The sequence below is a fragment of the Haliaeetus leucocephalus genome, unplaced genomic scaffold (assembly GCF_000737465.1).
Source record: "Haliaeetus leucocephalus isolate CR32 unplaced genomic scaffold, Haliaeetus_leucocephalus-4.0 Scaffold306, whole genome shotgun sequence".
Taxonomy (NCBI): domain Eukaryota; kingdom Metazoa; phylum Chordata; class Aves; order Accipitriformes; family Accipitridae; genus Haliaeetus; species Haliaeetus leucocephalus.
The window spans coordinates 8,041,971-8,061,682 of record NW_010972742.1 but is presented as its reverse complement, the minus strand read 5'-3'; the positions used below and the strand labels follow the sequence as shown (position 1 = coordinate 8,061,682).

The 19,712-nt window shown below is 52.3% G+C and overlaps 1 protein-coding gene across 1 annotated transcript in view; it reads right to left on the bottom strand.

Moving 5' to 3' along the window:
- The window catches only part of ASTN2 (astrotactin 2), a 302,383-nt gene that overhangs the window by 147,718 nt on the left and 134,953 nt on the right, over positions 1-19,712 (bottom strand). Inside the window, exons 10-12 of the mRNA XM_010571011.1 lie at positions 17,368-17,518; positions 5,014-5,180; positions 2,832-3,020 (exon numbers count right to left, since the gene is read on the bottom strand). Coding sequence (XP_010569313.1) covers positions 2,832-3,020; positions 5,014-5,180; positions 17,368-17,518 — 507 coding nt within the window. The remainder of the gene's footprint in view (positions 1-2,831; positions 3,021-5,013; positions 5,181-17,367; positions 17,519-19,712) is intronic.

Here is a 19,712-nt window from a genome sequence, read left to right as displayed (position 1 = left end):
CCGAGCTGTGGCAGGGAGGACCCCGCAGCCATCAGAAGGGCAGAGACTAATCAGTGCTGCAGACTGTTAGATGGTAAAGAGACCACCCCACCTGCAACGGGATGGAAATACTGCTGTAACTGATAGGTGTTGCCCAGGCCAGGGTGTGTGAGATAGCTTTTCCCAGCACAAAGGCTTCCTCCCAACACCATGCTGACATGCCTGGCGGATTGAGAATATCCTATTTATTAAAGACACTGAAGATGCGGCGACATGGGAAGCAGACACCATTCAAAGGACTGTCACATCTGCATAGCTAAAGGATCCCAGCAGTTATAAATCCCTCTAAAATACTCAGCCCCTTGTTCTGATAGCAGGTTCTTGCTCCTACTTTGCAGAAACAGGCTTTTAATCCCTGGTATTAGGCAGCTTCCTGCTATGTTTCAAATGCACCAAATTAAGGGCTTCTTTAACAGCTGGTGTCTTAATGCTCAGAGAGGTTCTTGAATATCTATGAAATCAGAGGCAAATTACATCTTTTAGTTAATAATTTCTTCTCCATTAACCTCCTTCTCTTCCCTCGTTAGGAGATGATGTAATGGTGCTTCTACGGTGTAACCCTCTGACATACCAGGCAGCCTGGCCGCGGGGAAGGTACGCTGTGTGCGGGGAAGCAAGCCCTCCTCATCACTGCCTGGCGCTTTTGGAGCCAACATTCAAATGGGAAAGGGTGGCCATGCTGACCTTCCAGGCTGCCGAAAGCATTTCTGGAGCAAGACGTGCTGCCTCCCGCCCAGCTCCGAGCTCTGCTGAGCCAGTGCATCGCATGGTACAGCCTGCAACACGCAGGCACGCTTTCCAGGTTGCTTTTGTTTCAGACCTGCTTCCTCCTGCCCCTTACAGCTGTTAGACCCAGCACTAGTCCCATAGCCGACACCAGGCACTGAAAAACCTGTTTGTGATGGCAAGGTCGTGCAGAGGACCGGGTTCACACTGCGCAGAACCCACTGGGAAAAGCTTCCCTTCGCTGCACGCACCCCCGCCATCACCCACGCGGTGGGCCAGGAGCGCTGCCAGCCATGGGAAGGACAACAGATCATTAACAGCCCTTTTGTTTTTTTAACCTGAAAACCTGTCAACCAGAGCCCTAGGGAGTGCACTTTGGGCTCCGACCCCTGGAAGATGCAATCCTGAGAGCAAAGAGGCCGAGGGCAGCGCTGGCAGGAACCGCTCCTGGTCCAGCCTGGTACTGCCCAAACCCACCATCCCCAGGATGCCCTCAGATGGCATGACTTGGAGAAGCTACATCTCCCAGGATAAACCAGACCTGCAGACAACCTTGCGTGCTTTCTGGCTCGAGTTTAGCTCTGGGGACAGATGTGTTTGCTTCCCGGCAGCAACAAAGCAGCCCTTAGACTCCAGCCCTGGCTGAGGCAGGGGAAGGGTGGCTTTCCAACCCTCCTACTTCACAGTGCAAGCAAAGGCCAGGCTACAGATGAGCTGGAGAGGAAATTAGAGCCTCTGCAAAAGGAGGTTTGGTGCACAGAGACTGACAGAACAAGCCGGGGCTGCACCTTGTCTGGGGGGAGCCCTCCCGGGTCTGGCATTTCCAGGAGATGGGCTTGGGGAGTTTTTGAAGCCCCCAGACCTGCTCAACCTGCCAGCTCATGGAAAATTTCAGCTCTGCAGCCCTCGCTCTGCTTTGACGGACCCACTGACACTGGTAACGTGGGAGGGAGAGAAAGCAAAGAGGAGCCCACTGGGTAAATTGCATTCGTGTACTGTCAATTCTCACTTCCAGCAAAGGCTGCAGCTCTGCTGGCTCCAAGCACTCCGCTGGCTGTGGCTTTCTGAGCACCTTTTTGCTGGTGGAGCTCGTAATTCATCTGCCATCAAGAGTGCAAAAGGCCAGGGTTCCACGTGAATTCATAGCTAGGAAGGCTTTGCACTCAGCTGGGGAAAAAGCACCCAGAAAAACACTGTGGCCAGCAGTGATGAGCACCCACAGCTCCAGCTAAAATTGGAGGCAGCAATGAGGTCTCAGTGCCTTAATAGGAAAGAAACCCTCAGTGCACTGGCAGATGCTGGGCAAGGAAGAGTTGTGTCTGGGTGGGATGTGGGCTGGATTCTCTCCTGACAGTACTCAGCGCTGCTGCTTTGAAACTCATACACCCGCCTTGGTTCACACCCGATCCAAATGCAGCTGCATTCACTGAAACAAAGCAAAATAAATAAATCAACTGATTTTCCAGCCCTGAATTCAGCAGCTATCAGCAAGCTCTCCTCCATGAGCACTGCAAGGTGAAGATCTGGGCTGTTCAAACCCTGCTCTCCCCACCTGCATCTGACCCTTCGCACTCCCGATATACCCGGCATGCAGCTTGCAAGCACCCCCTGCTATCTGCTCCTTGCACTCTGGTGGGGTATTTACCTTCATGCTATATCCACAGCTCCTCCCAGTACTACAGCTGGGAGCACTGAATAAAACCAGCTCGCATAGGTTGAAAACACGCCAAAGGGAACGCTCTTTCATTCTACACGCAATTAAATGGCAGAACTCATTGTTGCAGGGTATCACAGAGACGAAAGACATCAGTGTTCAGAAAGAGATGAGGCAACACTACTGAGAAAAGCCTGTCGAAGGCGATTAAACACTCATCTGATGAGACACACACTGGCCCAGGAGGGTCCCATGCTGCTGCCTGCAGGAAGCATGAGCAAGTGGGAAAAGCATGGATGCTTGTTGTCTTCTTGCTTTTCCCCTAGTGAACGTGTCAGAGATGCTGGCTTTGCACCAACGGACCTTGGTCCCATCTCACCATCCCAAAACCAGGAGCAGAACCGGGCCATACCTGAAAGTCATCTGGAACACCTGCCCTTGGTTGACGTGCTGGCTCCTGTTGTTATAGCCGTGCAGCATCTCCCCAAAGAGGGTGTCGTTGAACTTGGCATCCGACTTCAGGCACTTGGGGCCCTCACAGATGTCAGACAGCATCAGGCAGGACTTCCCATCCGGGGCCAGCTTGTACTCCTCCACGCACCTGTAAAGCACCACAAGCTATGTCAGACGGGCCACCCCACGAGCCCCGCCACCGGACGAGTCTCTGCCGAGCCCACCCGAGCATCGTGAACACCTGTGGTGGCTGCCTGGTAAGGCGCAGAGGTTGCAGAGACCACATGCTCTGCAGCAGCTCGGTTGAGCGACCAGTGAAGGAGCGCTCGGCTCCCAACACCCATCCTTCCTGCAGCGGCACGACCCTGTCTGCCTGCAGCCACGCTCTCCTGCCTGTGAGCTGCCCCCGCGCTGGAGAGCAGAGCTGAGCCCACCGCGCGTCCTCTGCTCGACCGTCGCCGACGGCCCCTGCCCGCCCGGTGCCCTCTGACGCCGCTACGGTGCAGGCACAGACATTCCCCAGGCAAGAGCAAAGCGAAATCAGGCTCCTGCTCCTGTTTTCCACCCAGCAGTGCCCTCCTGCAAGGAAGCAGCTCCAGCGTGGCTGCTCCTTTGCTCCTTGGGCCTGCTTTCAAGCTTGTTGTGGGCAAGATGCACATGCTCGTCTTCAGCAGACACTAAGGGAAACTGAGGCAGGCAGCAGGGATGTGATTTAATGACAGACATGGGAGATATCAGTGGCATCTTTTGCACGTGCTCATCCTGCCTCCTGTCCTTCTCTTCTCCTTCCTCCAGCATTCTCCCCAGCATTGCAGCTCCCAACTGACAAAGAAACTTCTGTTCCCTGCCTGACCCTTCCTCCCTGTAGCCACAGCGCTCTGCTAAATCTGGGCTTGCTCCCCTCTCCCATTCCTCTACCGCGTTTTACTGCTGCAAGCGAAACTCCCACCCGTCTGTCGCACTTTTCCTTGCCTGTTCCTGAAGTGCAGCTCTGCCTTGAAAAGGGATTATGAAAAAAAAAGGGAAACAGTCTCTGTCTTGGGGATGGAAGATTGAAATGCAGATCCCCTGCGTGGGTGCAGATGGAGACCACATAATGTCCCAAGATTTTCTAGACCCTCCCCAGAAAGGTTGCTGGTGCCTATATGTATTTCCAACCTCTTTTGCAGGCACAGCAGAGGCAACATGCTCTCTCTTAGTGACTCAACCGCTCTGTGCTGCTAAACAGTAATAAAAAAAGGAGGCAGGGGGACCAACAAACCAGCAAAAAGGGATTAAAAAAGAGAGAAGCTTGTGCGGGCAGAGCTCCCTGGGCTGCTCTTCCCCAGGGAGCAGCCAGCAGCCAGGGCTGCATGAAGTCTCTGCTGCACCTCCAGCATCGGGACTCGGTGGATGCTCCTCGGAGTTACTGCTAGGAATTTGGTCCCCCTCTCACTTGTGGGCATTTTCTTCGCAAAAGGGCTCCTTTTCCCCTCCTTCGCTGTAATCTTTCCTACAGAGATGTAAAGTAGACTCCTCGTGTGTCCGAGAGCGTGAACCAGCCAAGGGATGCAATCCGCAGAGCCCCAGCGCCGGGGCAGGCGATGGGGCGATGGCTGGCTGGCTGCAGCTGTGCAGCATAAAGCCAGATAATCACTGAGCTCCTTTTAGAACATACTGCAGCCGGGGAGATTTTCCTGAGAGAAAATGCTAAATTGTGTAGGATTATAGGATCCTGGCCAAAATCAGGGATGAAACTCTATTTTAAGAGAGGCACAGGGGAGGGGAAAAAAAATTTAAAAAGTAGTATTTTTTAAACAAATCCTTCACCTTCCCCCTCCAACACGCAATGTACAATTTTTGGGTCCCTTCACGGTGAGTCACAGATCAAACTGTACCGTCACACAGTGGGGAAGAGGAGGAAGGTGCATCTGCTCACATTGCTCCCTGCACTCCCGTACGCTTCTGCCTGCAGGCAAACCAGGTGCCTCTATTCCCTGCTGGAAGTCAGTTCCATAAACAGCCTTTTTCTTGGGTACCCAGCTCCCTCACTGGGCATGCCAGCTTGGGGATGGGTGGCACAGGAGGGTTGGCAGGGATGGAGAAGGGCACGGGCTCTCTATCTGCTAGCGGGAGATGCAGGAGCATTGGAGGGGACTCACCCGCAGAACATGAAGATGGTGCTGGATGAGGGGTCGTGGGGCAGAGGGAGGGTCTGCTGGAGACAGAGCTGCTCACAGCCGCCATTGAAGCCATCGGAGCAGTCAATCCCTTTGGAGTAGTCGTAGCAACCAGTGCCATCCTTCATGGGTCGGAGGTCCTCGGGGCACTGCAGCAAGAGATGGGATGTGGTAAGGTCACCCATGGGTCCTCCTCTACCCTGGAGCCACAGCCCGGCGGGTGCTCTCCCAGGGCACAGCCCACCCAAGAGCCAGTGCTGCTGAACTCCGTCTACATCCAAAAGAGATGAATTTGTCCTGAGTGATGGATGGGGCAGCCCCAAGGGCCTTGCATCACCTCGCACAGCCTCTGGGGAAGGGACAAGGACCACAGGGCAAGGGCCCCGTCTGCTGCGAAAGCCTCGCTCCCCATTCTCTCTCCAGAGGAGGGTGAAATCCTTGAGGCAGCAAAATCGCACAGCGATGAAGCCTCAAGCCAGCGTGGGGTGAAGCGTGACAACCCGCACTGTAACATGCTGGAGAAACCCTCTGCATTTGTTACCTCTTCCTCTGAGATGCAGAGATGTCCGGTGTGACCCAGAAAACACATCAACAGCTGGGACCAACCCAGAAAACCATCTCAGCGCTTGGGAGAGACCCAGAAAATCATCTCAACCCAAAAAACATCTCAATCCCAAAAAACCATCTCAACCCATGCCAGGCAGGCCAGCGAATGTGGCCTTGGCATCATCTCTGAAAGCATCTCACTGCCTCCCATGGGAGGAGACAGCTGCAGGCAGGACCGGCCCGTGGTGGAGGCAGAACTTGGGGAGGACAGGATCACAGCCCAGGCCCATCAGAACAGTTTTCTGCAACCGAGGGAACAATGCTGATTCACACAAGATGGGGATCTGGCTCTGGGTTTTAATTCCAGTTCTCCAGCTGGCTTTCCCTGTCCCAAAAGATAAAAGCCAGCAGGCGGCAAATGCCATCAATAAATTGTCACCCAGATTAAAGCACTCTTCTATTCCACTTGCGTTATTCATCCCTTTTCGCCAAACATGCATGCATACAAACAACAACAAAAAGGCCAGTCCTTGAAAAAATAAATAAATCTTGCCTAGGAGCAGCTCGCAATTAAAAATGCATTATGGAATTTCTTGAAGATGAGTTAGACTGGAGCTTGTACAGGTAGTGATGAAGGCAGGTTATAAATGGCCTCTGTCAAGCAGAAGAAAGGTTATAAAACCACTATACTTTGTGCTTAAAAAAGAAAATCAATTTTCCGTGTGTGGAAAATGCTGTACATATTAATAAAAGTTCAGGAGACCCTGAGCCCCGCGCTCGCTGACACCGGCAGGGTCCCAACAGGAGATGGGCTGCTAAGCCTCACTCACTATTGGCTACTCAAGAAGCAAACTGTCCACAGGGGACATCAGAAAGATGCTTTAGGGAGTCCTGGCCCACTCCATCTGAGCGACGAGAAGTTTCTCTCCACCTCCTAGAAACCCCGTGTCATTTCCCTACGGCAGCAACGTCAAAGCTGCTTCTGCCCCACCTGCAGCAATCGCGACGTCTCAGGCATCCCCGTGCCTGATGTCCCTCAGACGTCTCGCTCGCTCCCGTGCCCTCAGCTCTGAAGCTCGGGTGGACCTTGCAAACCTCAGCACCTTCCTTGCAGGCACTGGATAAGGTGGGAAGGGGAGGGCGAAGGAAGGCTGAGAGGCATGAGGCTTTTCTAGCCAAAGGACGTTAGCACCAAAGGGCTGTGGAATAGGATGCTGCCCATCTCTGCAGAGCAGGCAGGGCACAGGCAGAGCCCCAGAGAGGCAGCTTGGGAAACAGTAGCCCTGCCTAGGCATGAAGCAGCAGAAGACATGAGAGCAGGAAGCTTTCTAGCTGCATATACACAATAAATATGAAGGAGGAGAGGACACTTAGAACAATCTGTGCTTTTCGCCACTGAGCTGCCTGGGAAACAGGATCAGGATAAGTGTGTTTGTGAATCTGCAGATATAACACTTATCTCCTGCGGTCTCCTCCACGTCTGCCGGCCCCACTGTAAGAATAAGAGCTGTGCAAATTGGCAGAAATGCATCTCCCTGGAGGACAGGGAGGGCTGACTGCAAACAGCATCTTCCGCTCCACAGCACCGCGTCTGCCTCTCTGCTGCTCTCCCCACGCCGACAGGGATGGGAAAGTCTGGGACTCTGCCCAATCCCCTCTGGAGCTCCTGAGGGACCTTCCAGGGTGCTGAAGGCAACTGGATGGGATCTTAAGTCAGCAGAAGCTACAGGATCACAGCCAGGGGATCAGTCATGGCTTTTCTGAGCTGTCACTTGGGACTCTCGACCTGGCATTGATCCGTGTGCTGAGCTCAGCATCTTTCCCAGCCCACAGAGGAAGATGATGGCTCTTTCCCTGGGACTAGGTGAGTAGGTCACCAAAGCTGTCCCTCCCTTAGCCCCACTTTGCTCAAGGCCACCCTTGGGATATTCCTCCAGTTTTGGCTATGAAATGCGGTTCCTTTCTGTTTGTAATTATGCATCCTAATACACATTAATTATAGTAGACAAATAGCTCAGCCCAAAATTTGCAAAAGAAAGCACCCCCTCCCCTCCGCATCCGTCCCTGGCTCGGCGCGGAGCCGGCTCTCCAGCCAGCTGTAGCATTGCAGCAAGAACCTCTCCAGGGACAGAAAGCTTCGATAGCCAACGCACAAACACAGGACGTGTCCCTGCTTGGTGGGGCTGGGGGGCACAAAGATGGCAGGGACAGCGAGCCATGGGAACCGGCGAGCTCTGCAATTCGTGCCAGCCAGCAAAACCAACAGGCAGACAGCTGGAGAGGCAACGCCAGCCCCCTGCGCGGAGGGTTTTGCAGGGATGAATAGGTGGATGGAGCAACTATTGGGCACAATAAAACTTTATTACAGATCTCCCTGCCCCTGGAGCAAAGGATTTGCAATCAGGATGTCCCACCAATAGATCAGAGCAGGGGGAAAACTAAAGCCCATTTGGGTGCAACCATGTTCTTGCCCACACCAGTCAGAAATGACCCACGAAAAAGCTGGCTTGTGCTAATCCTGACTCCCTGGGCTGTGCTGAAGGGTCGGTCTGGGCTCTCGGGTGGGCTTACAAAACCAGGACTCACTCTGCGTTTGCTGGGCTTTTATAAAGGACCAGATCTGTTATTGCTGACATTGATTTGTCTGGCTTGGGCAGCAGAAAACCAATAATTACGGTGAGTTTTAATCAATCCACCATCAATTCAGCTGCAGTTCAATTTGCGATCTGCCTTGGCAGTGACACAGGATGGGGGGCTGTGTCGGAAAATGATTAGAAAATCAATAAGCAACTCAGTCAATAACTCTGAGCGATCACGGGCAACACGCCCCTCCCCAATGGGAGGAAAGCTGGCGAGACGTGGTGGCCCCAGCCAACCACCTCTGCACATCTCTCAGCCAGATACAGGATGGATCCATTTATCCAGGGAGGCGAAGGGATCCTGCGAACTGTTAGCCAGCAATTAAAAAGAAAAAGCTGCTTGTGGTTCGCTATGTTGGACCCGCAGTGCTTGAGAACTCGCTTCAAACTCCCAGACCATCCTTCATCCGTGGATCTGACAAGCACAAATATCTCAGAGCTCGGGAAAAGGGTCTGGTACTTAATCCACGCTACGGAGAGGAAAAAGGAGGTAGGAGGAGACTCCAGCTCGTGGTCTGCTCTGAAAAACCAGGGAGAAGCTGTTACCATACAAATGTAATTCCACTGCCTTGCAAATCCACTCTGTCTACGCAGGACTGAATTGGTTTCTCTGCGGCGATGGCCAGCCGTGAAAATTGGTCTTGGGATTGGAAAAGAAAACTTAGTTTCTTGTCTTCTTGTGCGTTAGCATTGATAATACAGATCCTGCAAGCTAAACATGACCCACAGCTACAACGCCCCAACCCTGCTGCTGCCGATCGGTTTACGAAGGAGGAACTGCCGGCAGCTCAGCGGGGTTTGGCTGATAGCACAGCCGGGCACCGGCTCGTCCCCTCCCAGCCACGCTGGGCAGAGCACCCAGGTCTTTATTTTTGTGATTGCAGTCAGCAAATGGACTCCAAGCACGCCCGGGGAATGGATATGTTGAATCAGAAAGTGCTATTTTTATCTGATTTTTGGAGAAACGGGCTTTTTTCCCCCTTTAAATGACATCTCCAAGGTGACACGGAGTAGCAGAGCTGGCAGGACATGCTGCCACATGCCCGCTGCCCCCCCCGGAGGCCACCAGAGCCAGCCTTGCCGATGCACGGGGCCGCGGTTTGGAATGAAACGGGATGGCCGTGCCCACCGCCGTCACCCCGGCACAGCGTGTGACATCGCACGGCCTCCTGCCACCAGAACTCGGCACAGCTCCTCTGCCCACCGCCACCGTCCTCAGCACAGCCAGAGCAAACGCAACAGGAGGAGGATCATCTTCAAGTGGAAAGAAAGCAAGCATCCGCTGAAACCCGTACAAGATTGCGTCTTAGGAAAATAAGTATCTGGACAAGTCCCTGCTTGCGTTAGTGAACAAAGGCCCTTTTTTTTTTTTTTTTATTTTTCCTTTCTCGTTTACAAAGCTCATTAGCAGTGAGACAGGTGACGGGGTCACTGGAAATAAAATCAGAGTCTCATTACTGACAGATTCCCCAGACGAGAGGACACCAGCTCTCCATCTGAGCTGCCTGCCAGAGCTTCTCAGCTCAGCTCCTCTTTTCCGTTATTAAGTTTAAAAAAAAGAATATTTAATAAAGTGTTTCTGTAGAGAGTAAACTGCCCTTTTTATTATTACTATTATGCTTTCTTTTCTCAACAATAGAAGACTTTTTGCCCGAGACTTCTCCTGCACCGGGGTGTCAGAGGTGATGCTCTGGCCTGAGGCGAGCCTGGCTCTTCAAAATGGTACAGGGGAAGCTGCCACCAATGCCCTGCTCCCGGTGCCGCTCCGGGTACCGCACACCCGTGTCTGGATGCATCCGGAGGCGAGACCCAGGACCTCGGACCCGTGCCCGGCGCAGCTTCCCCAGACTGCATCCCCAGCACCGCTGGCCTGAGGCCGCAAAAAAGGCTGGTGGTGGCTCAGTGCTGCAGAGGCACCGAGTGCAATGTCCAAAGGCCCTAACAACCCCCCTTTGTTTAGAGGCATCCGCACTCCTCACCCAGGAACCTCTTCAGCGTGATACAAAAACATTAATCTGAACCACTGCTGAGGTACAAACAAGTGCCAGCATTTTAATAAGCTCCAAACTATGCACTGGCATGTATTTTATTTGCTTGTTGGAGCTCAGAAATGATACAAATGCAGTAAACCCCTCTGTGTCCATATATATATATATGTATTCGGGCAACTTCAGCTTATTCTGCCTTTGCTTTCTTGGCCCAGAAGGCCCCTGGCGAGCAACGCTCTTCAGCAGCAGCAGGACCAGAGTCTGGCTGTACAGAGCCCAGTCTCTACAGGTAAGATCTATCCCTCCTGTCCTAATATTTTGGTAAAACGGACCAAAAAGCTGGTCGCTAAAGTGCCTGTTGGCTCCAGACAGTCCCTCTCTGGGCCACCCCTGCCTTGCCTCCTCGGGGCAGCGATGTCCTCGCCACCACCCGCCTGCGCAGACCCCCCCCGACACCCCGCTGCGGAGGAGCATCCTTCCCAGAGGGAAACATTACAACTGTTTTCTGAAGCAACAGTCATTATCTTCCCACTCTTTTTTTCCCCTCCCTCCTTTCCCCTGCTTCCTTTTCCCTTTCAAGATCATCAATCATTATTTTAGCCTCAGAAAACCAAACCCATCTGTCTTCCAGGCTCCTGAGCACACGCTGCGATAGCTCACGCTCCTCGGCTTGCCCCCCCCGTGACAGCGAGCTGGGGGCTCCACGAAGGAGACCAAAGCTCTGGGCGATGAGGCAGCATCTCCTCGCCTCCGGTCACCGCACAGCGCTTGCGTGGACCCTTTCAGGCAAGTCACTATGTGTATGTTTGCATCTCAATTCAAAGTGGGATGGACTTATTTATTTCAAGCAGCTGGTGGGATGCTATGTACACAGATATAAGTGTTCAGAGCTCCTAGAGCCAGGAAATCAAGCTAGTAGAAACCTTCCAGCTGCTTCCCTTCCAAGAGGCACCAACAACCCGTTTTGGGGTGTGCTGGCATCTCCTGCCCGTCAGGGCATTTCCCTTCCCAGCCACAGCAGATGCTGGCACCTCCAAAAACCTTTGAGAGACCAGAAATTCAACTCGTGCCCCACCTGCCATCCAGGGTACAGCCCAGCCACAATGCCACACACCAAATCCTATGACCCAAACCAAACCCAAAGACCCAACCCCGCTGTGACCAGAACACAGGAACCATCCCAGTCTGCTGGGAAGCAGAGGGGCAAAGGCTGGTGCCAGCCAAACCCTCCGAGGAATGCCGCTGAAAAAGCCAACGCTAGAGAAAATGGGGCTTTTATCACCCAAACTGCTTCCTCCCAGCACAGGCAGAGACCTCCAGCTCACCTCGGTGCCTCCTGAGCTATTCCACTTGCTTTTAAACTTGGCCACCACTCCCCGACACGGTGCAAACCCCTTTGAAAGCAAAGGCAGGCGGGCGGTGGGTTTGCCACCTGCCCCTCCACTCCCTGCTGCGGCCGGCTACCAACCCCAGTGGCTTTTGCCATCCTTTGCTTCTCTCTCTTCCTCAAATCCCAGTTTCATTACAGGTAGTTACCTGGCTTATCAAGATAAATCCAAAACTGCAGGCTCCTTGGGAGGGGGGCTTGCTGTTGAACTCAGGGGGCTTCTGCTTCCAACCATAACGTACATAAGGAGTCATCTTCTGCTTCAAGGAGCCAGCTAAACTTTAAAGGGATTAGAAGAGAATGGTTTCCTCCCCATCTCCCTCCCTGGCGTATGCATCTCTAACATAATTAGCTAGGTGCCTCGTAAGGCAGGGACGGATGAGTTTTTATTTTTCAATGAACAATTGTCTGTCAGAAATATGCAGATTTGATGAAGCTTAAGTGCTTTGTGGGATTCCATCAGTTACATCTCAAAATTCATTGGGAAATTAGGAGAGCATTTAATTTTGACAAGGGTGAAATGTTTTGGTTTCCACTGCCTAATTTTGTTTTTATTTCAGGCTGTACACTGGAATAACACAATATGTAAGATAAAACTCCAGATGATAATGTTGGAATTAAACATTTCCCCCTCCTCCATAGAATGGAGATGTTTTGAGGCAAAGTATTTCGGAATTTTCACATATGTTGGGGATTTCTGCATGGCATTTTGATTTGGGCTGAAACTCCCAAACACCCAGTTTCCCCCCAGGAATATCAGTTCTCAGCATCATCCACTTCATTTTGAAGTACCTCCCCACTCCCCTTGGTCCCCAAACCACTCCGTGTGACTTGTGCTGGAAGGAGGCGATGGGAGAGGTAGCCACTGCCCTGCTCCTTCATTTCTAATCCCAGTTCTCCCTGAAATGGTTATACTCGAATTAAGCTGTTTCTCTGCTCCGCTTTGCAGCGGCTAAGGAACAGCCCATCAGTTTGATGTGAAAGAGAGCAAAAGAGAAGGATTAGCTCCAGACAGGCCGCGCTAAGGCTTATACGCCTGTGTGGACCATGCCAAATTTCTGTTCCTTCTCCATCTAAAAAGGCTGGGACTGACACCACACCGGTGTCACCGAGGGCCATAACTTCATTAAGAGACTCTCTGGTAGATGCTGTCCCTTCTGCATACTGCTGAGCCAGACAAACTCCCTCCTGCCTGACGGGCTGACCTCGTGATCGTGGAGAGGAACAGTTCACATCGTCCTTGCAGATTTTCTCGCTCAAATTAGAAATAAATCTGTGCTAGAGGAACCTCAGCCTGTGGGCAGGGAGATGGTGATGATCAGCAGGATTCCATGTCTGTGCAGAACAGCAGTGCCCGCTGCCTGGGCTCGGTGGGCTCTCCCACCTCTTGCCGACACCATTCCCAAGGTGGGATGGATCCTGGAGCACAGCCACACTGTGAGCCCTTCCACATCCACCTGCAACATCTCTGGCCTCCGTAGACACCAGTCACTCTCTTCTGACTTAGAAGACTGACTCGCCAACATCTGCAGGCATCACAGATGTTGCAGAACCATCAGACCACCCCACGTGCACCCACCTGCTGCCGCACCGCTGCGGTGAAGCTGCTTACGCAGCAGAGAAACAAGGGGCCTAATTCTACCGCTACCTCGGCGTGGGACCCTGAGCTGCCTTCCTCACCACCAGCTGGGCAGCTCATTCCCTCCTGCTTCTCCAGGAGGTCCTCACACTGACGAGGTCCCATCCTGAGAGGGACCCAGCGCTCAGACACACACCTTCACTCCACACCTGTACCTGCCACTGCCTCCTCCCATGGTGATGCCAAGGACGCCCAACGTGCACCAGAGAGGAACCGACCACCTCCTCGCCCAGCTCACATGCTAAGACCAAAGCTCACCTTCCTTGGCAAAAAAATCCTCACCCCTCTTATTCCCCTGGGGCTGCAATCCTGCCTTGCTGGGGCTTGCAAATGGGCACAGCCATGGGGCAGCAGATGCAAGAAACCCTCCCTTCTCCCTGGTCGGATGAGAGGATTGGCATCAATGAGCAAAGCCAAGCTGAGAGACAGGTGGGGAAACCTGAATTTAAGCCACATTACAGGTGTTTCCTTCACTCCCTCAGGGCTAATTCACAGGTTTTCATCTCAAATTATAAATCACCAACACGTGAGGGTTAAGCCCTTTCCCTCCTTCAACATCCTCCCTCCAGGCTGAGCAGCTACCACTGTGCTGGTAGAAGGAATCAGCAATATACATTCCTTTACTGGTAATAATCTGACTTATTCCTCCAGCACAGTTTCTCCTGGTTTGCTATGATCCCTGCAAGATGGTACAAAATGCACACTGGACTCAATGTACAGAGCAGAGCGATTTAGTGAAGCTTGCTGGGATGTCTTTTCTCAGGAAATGCCCTCGGCTTCCCTGCATCTGACGGCAATTCGAGGGTGCAACAAGGAAAAGCAGCATGGAAATAGGTTTTCTAGAGCTTGGGGATTGTTTTGTTATGTTGCAAGGCAGGGCTCAAAGGCAAGGCTCCAGTTAGCAATGCCAAGATTTTAGCAAGGTTGCAGCTTATACTTCCTAAAACTGCCTAAATAAAAAAGGCCTCCGATAAGAAAAGAACTGCAAAAAACCTTTATGCACTAATGCCATCTACTGGGTAGAGGTAAAAATAACAGAAAAGCCATGAGATGGAGGAGAAAAAAGGGCCCCGTGGGAAGTGCGGGATGGAAGCTGGGGACCCGTCACCCCTCTGGGTGGGGACCCCACTGCAGAGCCTTTGGGGTCTTCCAAGTGAGACCTCGAATGCAGGATTTTTACTTGCAAAGCGACATCCTCTTTTGTCCTTCATAAGCCCAAGGAGACTGTCCTAAGAGACACTCCACCATGAGCTGCAAGCAAACTGCCCTCAACGTTTTAACCAAGTCCTCTTAAGGCCAAACAATTAGGTAATGGCAGAGCCCATGCTGCTAAAAAGCTCAAAGATAAATGCAACCCCAGTCCTTGCAGAATTACTGGAAGCTGTATTAACGGCATGAAGGAACTGGTAACAGATGATGATTATATATAAAAGGAATAAGAAATCTTTGAGATTTGTGCGGTTCCCTGGTTGAGCTGCTAGGCTCTGACTCTGCTGTGTATTAATTGCTTACAAGGCTGCATGTATATTTTATGCTCAGTACCTGCCTGGAACATTTGTTGGATTTAGCCTTGATTGATGAACCACTGATTATATACTTCTGTGGTCCTCAGCAAATTAATAAACTGTTGACTGGTAAAGATTAACAACATGTCATGATTTGCGAAACGGTGTCCAGAGTAAAGCTGAAGCAAAAACCTAGTGCTAAAATTAGTACACGAATGCTCCCTGAACTCTATAAAAAGGGGATAGCTTAATTAAATTACATCCCGATATTGCCCATAGCATTTACCAAATTGGCAAATTGAGTTCACGGCAGTTCAGCTTTAAAACTAACTGACATCCCTGCAAATTTGCAGCAAATGACCCCATCCCTGCTCGCACTGGAAGTCCAGCTCACACCTGGCAGACTCCGGGAGCAGGGGCGGGATGAGGAGGGGATGTATTGCCCAGCACAGGGACCGGTGCAGAAGGTGCCGCAAAGTCGCATGCCAGGGCTGCGGCGAGCTCCGAAACTCAATACCCATTGCCTGTGACCCCACTCAGTGCCATGGGCACGACCCAGGGCTGGGGGCAGCGCTGCCTGCCTACCCGTTAGGCTTTTTCCCAGACAACAGTCAGAAACGTGGGCCAGTGTCCTCCAGACCTCTGTTCGCACCCCTGCCATTGCTGGGGACCTACAAGCAGGTGATGAATGTAAAATGTTGCGTGAGGTTGGGAGAGCCGGGAGGGATGGAGCCCTGTGCCCCCGGTGTCAGTCCGATGGGAAGCAGGGAGATATGTGGACCAGCTGGAGGGATGCAGCAGCCGTCTCCAAACTCCCCCCGGGGAGCTCAGCTCTGCTGTCCTCAGGCTGCAGCTGGGACTGAGGAGCTGGGGGGGCTTCACCCCACGACTGGGGGCTGTGGAGAGGGGCAGAGCAGACTCTTGCTCCTGCAGTGGGGAGAAAAAGGGGTGAAGAGCAGAGGGAGAAAAGACAGGCATCTCTACAACTGTCTCCTGTCCCCATTGGATGCATGGCCCCAGGAGCCTGGCGTGTTGTGGGGGGACGGGGGGGTCCCATGGTCCCCACGCGTCACCCCTCACCCACGGCTCTCAGGGAGGGGATGCACTCCTGGAGAACAGCTCTGGCTGCTTCTCCTTTCTCCCCCCCACTGCCTGCTGTACACGGTTCGTTCTCTTTGCAGAAAGCCTCAGTTAGGCATTACAGAAGTGGGGGGGTGGTGGTATTTTCCCTGAGTGACACAGTTTTCAATTTCTGCCTCTCCGTGCACCAGCGTGGTGAGCGCTAGGCCTGTAATTTATTGACAATTTCTATCTTAATATATCCTGACTTTTAAAAAGAGGCATCTCTTCCCAGCGGCATGGGGCGATCAGACTCCCGATTGCTTCTGACAGTGGCTGGGAGGCACGTTGGCGTTCAGAGCAAAATAACACCCAAAAAAGGGGGGAAACCCCCCCAAAAGACTAGAAAGGCAGCTGCTCCCTGGAAAAGGGAACAAAAGAAAACAACAATGGGAAAAGAAAGGAGGAAAGGGAGAGGAGCGGCAAGGGGGAGATGGCACCAGGCGCCGCCAGTGACACATCAGGCTGTCGTGCTAAATGGCCTTAACAAGCAACTGGAGAAGGGGATAATGAAAATGCCACCCCTGGGATGGCACCACTCCAGCCTGACCTTTCCCGGCTGCCGTGTATAAACATCTTCAATAAATAAAGAGACACTTAACTCCCGCCTCTGCTGAGATGGGAGGGATGGGGCAATGGGGGATCTGCCTGCGGTGAGAGGGAGGGGAAGGGGCAGAGGGGTTTTGGGGGGCTTAGGAGCAGCGAGTGTGTGTTTGCAGGGCAGGTGGAGCGGGTGACAAGCTCTGGACCCCCTCAGGGGTCACCACCCGCTGCCTGGCAGGCAGGGGCTCCTACAACAGACAGACGAGAAGGGATGCTCCAGGTTTCCCCCAGTTTCCCAAGGCTCTGCCCCCCACATCTCCACACGTCATACCGGACCCGCACAAGCTCTGCGTGCAGGGAATTGGCAAGTTTGCTGTCGGGGGAGATGGGTTAGAGCTGGGAGAGGTGCTGAGCTCTGCTGCTCCCACCTGGAAGAACAGCAAAACCCTCTGTGCATCGATAGCTGGGAACGATTCAGAGCCTCTGCCCCAAACTAGTGGCCTAGGGTCTAAGGAGTCTTCTGGAGGGGGAACTACAAAACCTGGGACTCAGTAGATTGTCTGGCAAGATGTGAACACGTTCAGAAACAAATTGAAACTCTGCAGGCATCAGAGGGGCCCGGAGGGGGAGAAGGTGGGGAGATGCTTCATCTTTCTCCCACGCTGGGAAGGAAGCACAAGGCAGGAGAAAAAGCAAGACTGCTTTCCGCCCGTGCTTTCTTGACAAGCAGGAAAATGACCATCAGCCTCAAGCATTTTTCTTTTGGTCATCTGAGCCCCTGGGCTCCTTCCCTGAGGTCCTTAAGGCGTATGTGATTTGCCGTGAAGGCCCCAGGGGTAGGAGGAGTCCACCACCAGCACACACATCCATCCCCTTGGCCACAGCCCCGGAGAGGGACCAGGCAATGTCCCCCTCCGGCTTGTCCCCAAAACAGATGCCAGCCCCAGGGGCCAGCAGCCGCGGTACCTACCACGCAGCCCGTTGAGTCCACCTTGCGATCTGAAACACACTTGAAGTTGCGGGTACAGCCGCCGTTGTTGCGGGAGCAGTCTCGGACTGGCCCGAAGGAGGAGAGCAAGTCATTGATGGTTTCAAAGTAGGTGGACAGCATCGCTTCTTCCCTTGGAGAGAAAAAGCACCGTTAGGGCTGGCAGGGAGCTGGCAGCACATGGCACAGGCAGGGCAATCCACAAAGCAAGCTGCTCTGGCAAAATCATGGCATTTTGATTAGCAAAAGTGAGTAAAAGGAGGCTTCCCAAGAAAATTAAGGCTTTGTGATTACACTGTATAAAATAAATTTGCTGTGTAACTCTGAGATCCTTGATGAAAATGAAGCAGTTATGGGGTTTCAAAGATACTATCTACCATTTTCACGCAAACTAGCAACTAAGAGATACTTTATTAGTAGCCTGGAGTTGTGTGTGAATCCAACCCTATGCTAGACAACAGCAAATCCACAATAGTGAAACTCCTCCTGGACATTTCACAGCTGGGTCAAACCTTCCTGAGCACCCACACCTCGTCCATCACCTGGGGACACTTGCTAATGTTGGAAAGTCATACAAAACTTGGCTTCACACTTGCTGGGATGTGGATGCAGAGGCTCATCCCTGCGCTTGTCTCCGTGGGTGGGGGACCTGGAGCAGGGGATGCCGTGAGGGGTGCAGGCACAGCTCCCTGCTGCACTGCTCCAGCCCGTGATGGCTCTGCAAAGTGCCAGGCACAGCCGCGCTGTGACACCCCTCTCTTGAGCAAGCAAGAAGCGTAAATGCCTACAAATTCAATGGCCACGTAAAGCCTTGGGAAGCTCCCAGCCCTGCCTCTCTGAGCTGCGCACACAGCAGATTTTGTCTGTGACAAAGTATTCAGGCACAATTCTGCTGGGTTCCTGCAAAGAGAACACAGATGCTTGTTCAGAGCTTTAAGCATCTCCAAGGTATTTTTCATCTTCAAAGCACATTTTATATATTAACCAATACCTGCAACTCATCTTGGGCAACAGATCCCGTCACCCTCTTCCCGACAGGAGAGCAACGAAGCCATTTACCCAGGGTCACAGAAGTAGTCACTGATGGCGACAGACTTGACTTCCACAGGCTATTTATTAGATCTTTATACAACGGGGACTGCAAATAAACACTGACCCCTCTGCCTTAAAATACCCCCCGAGGCAATGCCCGGAGGCACAGAGGCATTTATTCCCCTTTAGCATCTCCCCTGCTCTCCCATCAGCACCTAAAAAGCCACAGAATGACTCAATGCCCGGTGCTAGTGTCCCCCTTTTTTTTTTGGGGGGGGGGGGGGGGGATTAACTTGAAAACCATGTGCTTGGCAATGAAACAGGACTAGAGGAATATATTCAGCAGCCCTTGAAGACCACAGCACTGCTGTCTCGAACTAGCACTGTGTTATCTATCAGCAGAGGGCCCCTGTGCACACACACGCCGTCACACTCACGCACACAGCCCTGCCAACACCAAACGCTCGCAAAAATCATGAGTCAGGCATTAAAAAAAAAAAATAATGAGATTGGCATAAAAATGATGAGATTTTAAAAATAAATCAATCACTGGGTGGTGGGGTTTTTTTTCCTCCCTTAAATTTGCCTTCTGCCTTCTGAGCCTTCAGGGCATAACTGAACCTTTCCCTGAGAACTCAAGGGCTAGAAACTACCCAGAGACCAAACCCAAAGAAATAAAGCCCTATGCAGTATTGAAGTCACGATTTTGTAGTTTCCAGATTTCCAGGCAATCACAGGATTCCAAAAGCTGGAACTTTCAACGAGGAAAACACCATAAAACCAGCAAGAACTGGTAAATTGGCTTGTCCCCATTCAGACAGAGGTGGAGGATAGATTCTTCGCTACCATGGGTCAGGGCAGATGAGTTACCCCAGTGCCACGGTAGCTCCATGCCCACCGTGGTGCCTCCAGCTGCATCACCACCCCACACAGCAAATCCATGTCTGCACTGCCCACTTTCACCCCAGTTAATGCATCCCAATTAACTTCTCCCTCTTGGCGATCATGCTTCCGATATTCCCCCTTTCTTGGCCCATCTCCTAGATTTTCCAGCATATTTGGAGCTGAATCTCCCTCTGTCCTTTCTTGGTCATGTTTCAAATATCTTTAGAGGCCCTTTTCTATTAGCACTCTGTTCCCACCAGAATTTGCGGCTCCTCCGAAGTGAGGGAATGAGAAAGGCAGAATATATTAGATCAGGGCACGTATTTCTGCTGGAGAGATGGGGGAGAGAAAGGGCATATTATTTACTAACCAAAACCACTGTTTATTAATGCAGGGAGAATTATTTTTAA